Below are 12,044 nucleotides of genomic sequence, written 5' to 3'. Positions count from 1 at the left end.
GTACAAAACCATGCTAACTATTCCTAGTCAGCCCTTGTCTATCTATATGTATGTATATCTAGGATATTGGATGTTAAAAGTAACACTGGGGTAAACAGAAGCTACTGAAAGTCCAAAGCAACTCACTGACATGTGTAGGAAAAAGGCAGGGAAAATATGCGATAGAATTACCTTATTCCGTTTCATCCACTCATTTTGGTAAACCGCATACAGGATCTCTTCTCTATTTCCCTTCAAAATTGATGGATGAGTCAAGACAAGATTTTGTTTGTCTCCCTCCCTCACACATTTTCCAATTATAATCCAATGACTCTTTGAAAACATTTTTTCTCACATCAGCTACACCTCAGATTTATTATTTCAGATTTTCCTAGATAAAGCATTGGGGACATTGATATTAGAATATGCCCACCTGACACAATTTTGCAGCTCATTGTTATGGGTTGGAAGGATTTCCCCGGAGAATCGGCAGAGCTGGGGAGCTGCTCCTGAGGAACAATCTTGCAGCTGGCTGTGATCGGTTGGAAAGCAGAGTTACCGTGTGATCCAAATGTCACCTTCTGAGTGGCCACTGGCCTGGTTGGTGTGCGCTCCAGGGTTGAATGTCCTGAATGACTGCTGCAGCCCAGCTCTTTTTTGATCGGCATCTCCAACTTAACTGGAAAAATAAATAAAGTGGAAACATTTACTCTTACCGCTGAAGCCAAGGATCTGTTTTCTTAAAAGTTAGGAAAAGGTTGTTCCACCCATCAAAACCATGACAGCTCTCAAAGCAATCCCACCAGCAAACTCTGCATAGAAAGGCCCAGAAGTCAGAATCTCACCCAGGTGGCTAGGGATGTCAATGTTATGACACTATGTCACACTATTCCCAAGAATGCTACCAGTGCTAATCTGCAAACAATTCTGAGCTGAGTTTCACACCAGCTAGTCATAAGACAAAACCATAAGCAGGTTAATAGGTTTTTTAAAACCATAAGCAGGTTAATGATCAATGCTCATTTTCGAAATTCCACAGAATATAGACTCATTCTCGTCAATCTTATTAGATGCCTTTTTTAATCTGATAAATCTTTCTTGCACAGTCTTTAAATCTAAGCACATCATTCGGGTGGCATATTGATACCGTTGGTCGAGCTACTGCCTCACAGCGCCTGGGTTTAATCCTGACCGAGGGTGGTGTCTGTGTGGAGTTTGCACGTTCTCCCGCTGACTGCATGGGTTTCCTCCCATTGCTTCTGTTTCTTCCCATATCCTAAATAGGTGCAGGCTTCTAGGTGATCGGGTCACTTTAAATTGCCCCTAGCGTGTAGGGAGTGGATGCAAAAGTTGAATAACAGAACAAGTGATCGATGTTCAATATGGTGTCAGTCAAAGGCATTTATAGAAGGAAAGTAAGACATTTTTCTGTACCAGCTAGCACCCTTCTCCCTGTCTCTTATCTCTTTTTAAGTGGGCTGGGAATTAGCTTATAAATTCAGACACTCAAACTAATTATTTTAAATAGATTAATGGTTTCATTGGACTTCAAACATTTTATAATTTAACCCAACCTATTGCTCAAGGAAGTACACAGACTGATGGTGACAAACAAACAGTATTGGGCGACAATTATTTTTATAAACAACACTGCACCACAGACTGAGATTCTATTATGCAGTATTTGCATTCAAATTGGAGGCAGCAGCTCTACTCATCGTGCTGCTGTACCACCCACGTATGACTTTGTGTGTCTCAGTTTGACCTGAACATATGTATACAAACACGTTTCACCGCATTAGGATTCATCTGTACAAAAATAAGCGTTGTTGATAACACACAGAAACAGGATTTCCAGCCTGCAGGGTCTGCGCAGAACATCACACACCCCTATTAAAGCATCCTACCAGAAACCATTTTATCTTCTATGCATTCCCATCAACGCCCCACATCCACAAATCCAACCCTCCTGAATCTAGCCATTATCCACACTAATGGAAATTTACACTGACCCACTAACCCACCAATCTACATGTTTGTGGGACGTAGGAGGAAACTGGAGCCCCCAGGTTGGCACTATTTCTGGTTTGTGGTTCAGTGGTTGCTTTGCAGTTTACACACGAGTCAATGTTTTCTGGTATTTATATATGAGCATGTGACATTTAACTTTTTTAGAGTGGATATGTACATACATGTTTCCATGTGTGTTCTATGGTTCATGCATTTCTATGTATTTATCAGGTACGGAATGCAGTTTGTACACGTGTGTGACAACACATCTGGTTTTGTGTTTGTGCACAGTTGTGTAAATCCATACATGAAAGCTCAGTAATTTGGCAGTTCACCAACTTGCTCTCTCCAATAACCCACACTTCTGAGGGTGCATTGGGAACGAAAGTCAAAACAGCAAGGGTGTGCCTTGGTCCACATCAGGGCAGTGCCACAGGAGCACATAGGCCGACACTATATGATGGAATGCTATTGTCTTGTTGCAATATCGTGTATTTGATTTACTAATTGTGAATTGTCCCCTTTGTTGTGTTTGCACTAGTGTCTTTAATTTTGGTCTCTCTCTTTTCATTGTCTTGTAGAATATTCTGCAATTTTTGTACAGTTATTTATAGTTTTTGTTTTTATATGTTATCCAACTTGATGTGCCTGTATTGCTGCTGCAAACAAGCTTCAGATTGTATCTGTACCTCACCAGACTGATGCTTCTAGCAATAAACAAGACTTTACGTTGGGGCACCACTAAGGCAGCCCCAACCATTGAGCAGCACATATATTTTCTCTTCCGCACTGGGTAATGCGGATTATCAACGCATGGCTAAGTAATGTGGTATTTAATTTCCCTTAATCTTTTGGGCGGCACAGTGGCACAGCCAGTCAAGCTGCGGCTTCACAATATCACAGACCCGGATTCAATTCAATTTTCCCTGTGACTACATGGCTTTCCTCCGGTGCTCCCATTTTCCCTCGCATCCAAAGACATGCATGTTGGTATGTTATTGCCCATTCTAAATTGCCCTGAATGTGTACATGAGTGGTAGAATCTACAGGGAGTTTTTTTTTTTTTTTAAGATACAGCCTGCAAACAGGCCCTTTTAGAAACATAGTAAATAGGTGCAGGAATAGGCCATTCGGTCATTCGAGCCTGCACCGCCATTCAATATGATCATGGCTGATCATCCAACTCAGTATCCTGTACCTGCTTTCTCTCCATACCCCCTGATCCCTTTAGCCACAAGCACCACATCTAACTCACTCTTAAATATAGCCAATGAACTGACCTCAACTACCTTCTGTGGCAGAGAATTCCACAGATTCACCACTCCCGGCGTAAAAAATGATTTTCTCATCTCGATCCTAAAAGACTTCCCCCTTATCCTTAAACTGTGACCCCTTGTTCTGGACTTTCCCAACATCGGGAATAATCTTCCTGCATCCAGCCTGTCCAACCCCTTAAGAATTTTGTAATTTTCTATAAGATACCCCCTCAATCTTCTAAATTCTAGCGAGTACAAGCCGAGTCTATCCAGAGAGAACACAAGGAGAATAAAATATGGGATAGATATTAGTATAAATAGGTGATCGGAGTGGACTGAGCTAGAAAGCAAGTTTCCATACTGTGTTTCTCTGATTTATAATGATCGTATTGAAATTATTGGAAGTGATAGGATTTATGTCCTCAAAGGTGAGGACGTGATTTCATGCAGAGGAAATTCTGTCTCACACATGCGACTGAGTTTTTTTTGCGGAGGTTAACCAAAAACAATTCAGAAAGATAGAGTAGTAGATGTACTTTACATGGACTTTAGCAAGGCTCCAGACAAAACCACACATAGTCCAAAAGGTTAGGATAGAGGGATCCAAGCTGTGTTGACAAAGTGGATCCAAAATTGGCTAGGTAATAGGATGCAAAACGTAGTGGTGGAGGGTTGATTTTCTAACTCTATAAGGAGTGTTGTACATTGCAGAGAGAGACCATTGTCATTTGTCAGATACAATTGACCTGGACAACAATGTAGCTGGACTGATTAGTAAGTTTGCAGGTGACATCAGTAGACAGCCAAGAAGGTTGTGAAGTGATACAGGGTGACATAGATCAGTGACAGATGGAAGTTAATCCAGACAAGTGTGAGGTAATGGATTTTGCGACGCGTACAGTAAATAACAGACTCTCAGTACGATGTATAGAGAGACCTCAATTCCCTGAAAATGTGACAAAGCTGAATAAGATATGGAAATGGCATTGGTCATAAACTGAGGCATTGGGTTTATGACTTGGGATGTCATGTTGCAGCTGTATCAAACAAGGTCACATATGGAGCATTGCGTACAATTCCATTTGCCCCACTACTGGTAGGATATGGTAGCATTAGAAAGAATGCTGAAAAGATTCATCACAATGTTGCCTGGAATGGAGGGCTTTATTTATAAGGAGAGAGTAGGCTGGTTTATTCTCAAACTGGGACATAGGTGGTTGAGGGGCTTATAAAATTGTAAGCATTGTCAGTGTTAATTTTTCCTATATGGCAAACTCTAAAACAAGGGGCATAGGTTTAAGGTAAGAGGAGAAAAAATTAAAGCAGAACCATGGGGCAGGTTTACACAGAGGATGATGGTTGTATGCAATAAACTGCCAGAAGAAGGGGTAAAAGCAGTTAAAATTATAGCGTTTAAAAGGTACATAGGTGGCTTGAGATTTGTGCGCGACTCTGTTTCATTTTGGCTTTGTATGTGTGGCGATGTGTTTTTGTTCAGGGGGTGTACGAGTTATCAGTCATACAAGAGACATCTCACCTTTTTCAGAAGTAGCTCCTAATGGATCATGGGACATCTTTCCCGATGAATAGCTCAAAACTGCCGCAGTGATGTGCACTCCTCCCACTGACGTTATTGGGGGAGTGGAGGACAATGCAGGTTGTGTGGGTGTGACAGACCGAGGTGTCCTACTGCAGGTGGACGAAGAGGAGGATGATGAAGAAAGCAACGTCACTGTGGAACTAGGAGGCAGTGAGGCGGGAAGGTAATCCTCCCCAAGAGAGTCACGGTGCAGTTCCACATCCACCACCTGTTCCAGAGACACAAAACATGCACAGAGCACCGTCATTGCAAAACTTGAAGGCCAAACCAATCAGCAGTAGGGAAACACACTGATCCAGTCTAAGCATTGGAACACAACATAAAAACAAAGATTTACAACAACTATAATCTGCATTTGTATCCATGGAGTTAGATTTACACAGCTAAGACTCATCAAGCTTGTGCTCACTGCCAAGTACCCATCCACATCAATCCCATTTATCAGCACTTACTCTGGAACTTTCTATGCCTTGGCAATGCAAGCACTGATCCGGATACTTCTTAACATAGAAACATAGAAAATAGATGCAGGAGTAGGCCATTAGGCCCTTCGAGCCTGCACCGCCATTCAATATGATCATGGCTGATCATCCAACTCAGTATCCTAACTGTTATGAGTGTCTCTTTCTTCACTACTTCATCAGGCAGTGTGTTCTAGATTGCAACCAATCTGGGTAAAAACAAATTCTTCTTGGATTCCCTGTAATCCTTTTACATGTCACTTTGAGCTATGCCTTCTGGTTTAAGATGCCTCTGTTATGGGGAAAGGTTTGTAACGAGCTGCTCTATCTATCGACACAGTAAAACTTGCCAAGGCAGTTCATAGTATTATCTGAAACCAAGACACGCAAGGTAACGAGCCAATATGTTGGAGGAAGATCCCATGAAGGGAATTTGATAATGTTTGACAATTTTAAAACCGTGGCAGCACATGACTGGGGGCAAATACAAGTCTGTGAGCAGAGAGGTGAACAATGTTTCATGTGAGTTACTGGCATGAGCAATTATTCTGGATGGTCTCAAGTTTAAAAAGGATAGAGCTTGGGAGAACAAGCAAGAGTTTGCAGAAATGATCATGAATAGAGATCTAAATAGAACAAAGATTTACAGCTGGAGATAAGATGAGGGAAAGGCAATGTTGTGAGGGAGAAAATAGTCACCTTGGGGATGGTAAAGGAAATGATTCATATTCAGAATCTCAACTGGTAGTTTTATATGGCACCAGTGTTGCAAGCAGTCTGGGTCAGATAGCTGCCTTGGAGATAAAGCGGTATCGACGACAGACTAATCAAAGTGGCATTTAGAAAACCTGGACAATATAACTGGATGAAATCATCAGCGGACACAACAGGACACTGCTTTAAAGCAGACAATTGTCTTTGTTTTTACAAAGACTGTTACTAGCACAAAAGTGAACAATGGAGTGCCTCACAAAATAATTTGCCTAATTATCTTGCACAGTAATTTAGTTTATATCCCTCAAATGAGAGATTTCTATCTGGAGGTTTATCGTAATTTCACTTTGTATGGTTGATGTTTTCTTTGTGAAATGGAGTGCCTCACAAAAGATTTTCAAAGTGAAATTACGATAAACCTCCAGATAGAAAGTAAAGACCAATCCCTTTCTTGATCCCCATGGAAGGAGCTCAGTCTCTAATACCTAAAGTCATCTTGACTTTAATTTCCACATTTTCAGGATCTGACCCACACTCATGTCCTACATTTATAACTGTCAATGGTCACATGAATGGCAGCCTGTGAAAACAGGTCTATTGGAGTCAACATCTTCAAAGTTGTAAGGTCCAGGTGTAGGAAGGAAAAGAAGAATGCAGAGGAAAATGATTGAGGGAGAGACATACCGTTTCTGCACCAAGTGTCTGCAAGCCTGTGTATGTTCTGTCCAGCTGTTAAAAAAAACCAAACACAGATCAGTAATGACACAAGGTGGCTTCAATACAACCATTTAAAAGTGTTGATGATGAAATGTGGTTGAGCGGAGTGATTGCACAGTTGCCAGATCTGATTTTTACATCCTTGGACTTCAGTTCCATCTGGACAGATGCAATTTATCAAGATGGATTTTCCACCTATTGAATACCTAAGTACAGTGCCCTCCATAATGTTTGCGACAAAGACCCACCATTTAATTATTTGCCTCTGTACTTTCCAATTTGAGATTTGTAATAGAAAAAAAATCTCATGTGGCTAAAGTGCACATTGTCAGATTTTATTAAAGGAATATGTAAAAACTGCTGTAATTTCTACATGGTGAAACCAAAATGTATAAAAATGGTCTTTATTAAAATCTGACAATGTGTACTGTAACTACATGTGATTTTTTTTCTATTATAAATCTCAAATTGTAGAGTACAGAGGCAAATAAATAAATGATGGGTCTTTGTCCCAAACATCATGGAGGTAACTGTATATCTATGTTGGAAGTCTGTGAAGTGAGTTTGAACAACTGACTACAATGTAGTTACTACAATGTACAATGAACAATAAATCTTGATAGGAAATCTCGTTTAGATGATGATGGATATCAGAAATTAAAATGTTACCCAGGATGAGAAACAAATCAAATAAATGGGATACAGCAAAAGCTTCATTTTGCTTCCATCATCTGCAACTTTAGATCATTCAATATACCGTGCACTCTTGTGCTAGCTCATTGATTATAGTTCTACCAATCTTGCCCCTATCCAAGAACAAGGTGTAAAGTTCTATTTCAGGACCCGAGTTCATGACCTCATTTTTAGTTTAGTTTAGAGATACAGGTACAGCACGGAAATAAGCCCTTTGGCCAATCGTGTCCGCACTGACCAGTGATCCCCGCACACTAACACTATCCTACACACACTAGAGACGATTTACAATTTTACCACTCCAATTAGCCTACAAACCTGCATTTCTTTGGAGTGCAGGAGGAAACTGGTGCACCTGGACAAAAACCAACACAGGTCACAGGGATAACGTACAAACTCCATACAGACAGCACTCTTAGTCAGGATTGAACCCGGGTCTGCGAACTCAATTTATTTTGAAGGGGTGCCCATGTGTTCACTTGGCTGTCTTTAAGATAGGACAGTTCAATCAAGGTATCATTCTCATTTAGGAAGGCAAATAAATTGCACATTAGCAATTGAAGAACATCAGTGACTGAGCAAAAATGTATTCTTGGAGGTGCTTAACCAAACATTTGAACATTACTATTTGTGACATCCTGTTGAGATTACAGCAAAACTCTGAAAATGTGGCACATTTGAGACTATGGGTGGTTGTTGGGACTAGTGGGGATTTTTGGGATTACTGGATGTTGTTTCTATTAATATCCACAACTCTTCCAAATTAATTTTAGTTTGAATTTAAGGAGTATTATAATAAATCAGTGAGCCTGGTTAGGTTCAGGGGTGCACAGGTACGGGGATGCCGGTGAGTTTCAGAGGGAGCAGAGGTATGGATGGAGGCTTTGGTGGGTATTGGAATGCACAGGAACGGAGACCCCAGTGAGCCTTGGGGGGGGGGGGGGGGGGGAGGGGAGGGGTGATGCACAGGCAATGCAATCAACAGGGACCCAGTGAATCTCGGGGAATGTGGGGATCACAATTCTGATCAGTATTCAGCCCAGTTGAGTCTTGGGGAAACATAGAAAATAGGTGCAGGAGTAGGCCATTCGGCCCTTTGAGCCTGCACGCCATTCGATATGATCATGGCTGATCATCCAACTCAGTATCCCATCCCTGCCTTCTCTCCATACCCCCTGATCCCTTCAGCCACAAGGGTCACATCTAACTCCCTCTTAAATATAGCCAATTAACTGGCCTCAACTACATTCTGTGGCAGAGAATTCCACAGATTCACCACTCTGTGTAAAAAATGATTTTCTCATCTCGGTCCTAAAATACTTCCCTTTTATCCTTAAACTGTGACCACTAGTTCTGGACTTCCCCAACATCGGGAATAATCTTCCTGCATCTAGCCTGTCCAACCCCTTAAGAACTTTGTAAGTTTCTATAAGATCCCCCCTCAATCTTCTGAATTCTAGCGTGTACAAGCCGAGTCTATCCAGTCTTTCATCATATGAAAGTCCTGCCATCCCAGAAATCAGTCTGATAAACATGATAAACAGTTGGGGAACATGGGGACCAAGGTCCATGGGGAACATCATCTGGTAGGCAACAAGGAGAACATCATCTGGTGAGCAGATGCTGAAGCACTGGGATTTCCTGATAGTCGAATAGCAGTTTTAATGTAAACTGATGAGTACATTTTAAAATAAAACCAATACCAGTTGTGAATGCTTCATTGGCAATGAAGAGCATCGTGATAACACAAGAATACCAAAGGTGACAGTTAAACGGCACATAAATAGGCCTTTGGCACTCCTGGTCCATGCAACTATCAAGAACAAGAATCCCAGAAATCAAGGAGTTGATCCATAGCTTTTTATTGACTTGGTGAGTTAAGTGCTCATCCAGATACTGCTTAGTTATGAGAAAACGTGTCTCCACTGCCTACTCAAACAGTGCATTCTAGAATGCAATCAACCCTAGTGAAAAAGAACTTCCTCAGATTCTCTCTAACCATCTTATTGTTTATCTTAAACCTAACGGGACTTAGAAACTCACTCCTGTGTCTGCAAGCCTATAGATTTTCCTCAGACATCTACTATTCCACAGTTGTAATGGATATGTGAAGAAATTCTTCTTCTGATTAGTGATAAAAACAGTGGTTACTTGCTACAGACCCACTTTCAGGTAATGATGGCAGAACATAAGTTAACAAGAGAAAAAAAAGTCAGTAGCCTCACAGAATATGTTCAAGAAGGAACTGCAGATGCCGGAAAATCGATGGTAGACAAAATTGATGGAGAAACTCAGCGGGTACGGCAGCATCTATGGAGCGAAGGAAATAGGCAATGTTTTGGGCCGAAACCCTTCTTCTGAAGAACGTTGCCCATTTCTTTCGCTCAAATAGGCCCAAAACGTTGCCTATTTCCTTCGCTCCATAGATACTGCCGTACCCGCTGAGTTTCTACAGCAATTTTGTCTAGCTTCACAGAATATATTGTATTGATGTATTCTAGCTACAGCAGTTTCAGCAAGAAGCCATCTACCTTCAGATGGTGAATTATGTCGATCCTTTTGTTACGTAGGTCCCTGAAATGGATCTGAATGCGTACTGGGAATTCACCCCAGCCTCTCCTGGTCAGGTGAAATGGTGGTTCACTGAATAGAAAACAAAAATCAAAAGGAGAACAGTAATAAGGGAAAAAAGCATAAATAACCCACTAATCTTCTAGTCATAACTAAAACTCTGATCTTATTATCTTCCGGTTTGGCGGTCTTTCTATTTGCGCAAACACAGTTCACTATAGCGCTACGATTTTTCACCAGTTCACTCACCGTTCTCCTGTGCTGCGAGTGCGCCAAGTTTTGTTCCGATCGTTGAATGTCGTAAACGTTAGCGAGGTTTAAAACATTTTTTAAACACGCATGCGCAGATCGATCTCTTCTCCCGCCAGTTAGCGCCGCGCGGATTAGTCCCTTCCCTTGTCATTCCCCGGGACCATCCTCCCCTTCCTGCGCCATCGCGTCTTTACTGAACCCAAGGATGGCCGGCGGAGGTTTCCAACCGGGCTTTCGGAGGGACCCGAAGCAGCCCAGCCCATGTTGGAGACCCGACCCAGCCCAGCCCAGCGGGGGAGACCCAGCCCAGCGTGGGAGACCCAGCCTAGGCCGGAGTCGGAGATGTCGCCAAACGGAGAGCGGAGACTTTGATCCCGGCGGAGAATGGCCAGTGCCCGCTGCGAGTCCCCATCACACCGCCAATTCCAACCACTACCCCTCTGGCTCCCCTCGCTGGCTCCTCACCCCCTCCCCCGGGATGCCCTCCTTTCTCTCATGGCTCTTCCCCCGTCTTTTCTCCGAGCTTACACCCCTCTCCAACACACTCCCCCTGCCCACACCCACCCTCTGCCCACACACCCACCCTACCCACACACCGCCCTGCCTACACATACCCCCCCCCCACACCCCCCTCCGCCCCCACAACCCCCCCGCCCCCACGCATCCCTCCCCCCACTCACACAGCCCTCCCTCCCACAGGGCCTGTTTCCGCGCAGTATTGCTAAACTAAACTAAAAGCCTCACTCGTGATTAAACAACCAGACTACCACCCTCTCAATTCTTCCCGTTTCAAAATACTTGTTCAGGTCACTTAAAATCGACCAGAATTGATTCCCGAGATGAGAGAGAGAAAGAGTCTTACCTGACTTCCACCAGGTCATTCGGCTTGTAGCTGGGATGCAAGAAAAACCAGACCTTCTTCACAAAATGGTCAATTGTGGGCTCTTTCCTTGAACCTCGCACATAAACCATCCATTTGTGGGTAGACTGATCATTGTCTTCCCTCTTGTCCGGGGGAATATACCTGCAATGTTACAAAAGAGTCAACCAAAGATACGTAAACTCAACCTCACCAACAACTCCCCTCAACTTATTTCAGAATGTTAGGAAAACACAGAAACATAGAAAATAGGTGCAGAAGGCGGCCATTCAGCCCTTCAGCCAGCATCACCATTCATTATGATCATAGCTGATCATCCACAACCAGTAACCCGTGCCAGCCTTCTCCTCATATCCCTTGATTCCGCTAACCCCAAGAGCTCTATCTAACTCTTTTAAATTCATCCAGTGAATTGGCCTCCACTGCCTTCTGTGGCAAAGAATTCCACAAATTCACAACTCTCTGGGTGAAAAAGTTTTTTTAATCTCAGGTTTAAATGGCCACCCCTTTATTCTTCGACTGTGGTCCCTGGTTCTGGACTCCCCCAACATTGGGAACATTTTTTCAGCATCTAGCCTGTCCAGTCCTTTTATAATTTTATGTTTCTATAAGATCCCATCTCATCCTTCTAAATTGCAGTGAATACATGCCAAGTCTTTCCAATCTTTCCTCATATGACAGTCCCACCATCCCGGGGATTAACCTCGTGAACCGATGCTGCACTCCCTCATGGGCAAGGATGTCTTTCCTCAAATTACGAGACCAAAACTGCACACGATACTCCAGATGTGGTCTCACCAGGGCCTTGTACAACTGCAGAAGGACCTCTATACTCCTATACTCAAATCCTCTCATTATGAAGGCCAGCATGTCATTAGCTATCTTCACTGCATGTTCTACCTGCATGTTTA

General features: G+C 42.8%; 1 protein-coding gene across 7 annotated transcripts in view; it reads right to left on the bottom strand.

Moving 5' to 3' along the window:
• The window catches only part of yeats2 (YEATS domain containing 2), a 118,092-nt gene that overhangs the window by 89,760 nt on the left and 16,288 nt on the right, over positions 1–12,044 (bottom strand). For all 7 annotated transcript variants that reach the window (XM_055646103.1, XM_055646100.1, XM_055646106.1 and 4 more), the window contains exons 7-11: positions 11,116–11,277; positions 9,962–10,073; positions 6,705–6,749; positions 4,783–5,053; positions 413–658 (exon numbers count right to left, since the gene is read on the bottom strand). In XM_055646103.1, coding sequence (XP_055502078.1) covers positions 413–658; positions 4,783–5,053; positions 6,705–6,749; positions 9,962–10,073; positions 11,116–11,277 — 836 coding nt within the window. The remainder of the gene's footprint in view (positions 1–412; positions 659–4,782; positions 5,054–6,704; positions 6,750–9,961; positions 10,074–11,115; positions 11,278–12,044) is intronic.

Source organism: Leucoraja erinacea, chromosome 14, assembly GCF_028641065.1.
Source record: "Leucoraja erinacea ecotype New England chromosome 14, Leri_hhj_1, whole genome shotgun sequence".
Taxonomy (NCBI): domain Eukaryota; kingdom Metazoa; phylum Chordata; class Chondrichthyes; order Rajiformes; family Rajidae; genus Leucoraja; species Leucoraja erinaceus.
Note: the sequence above shows the minus strand (reverse complement) of the source record. Positions and strands in the feature narration are given on the sequence as shown.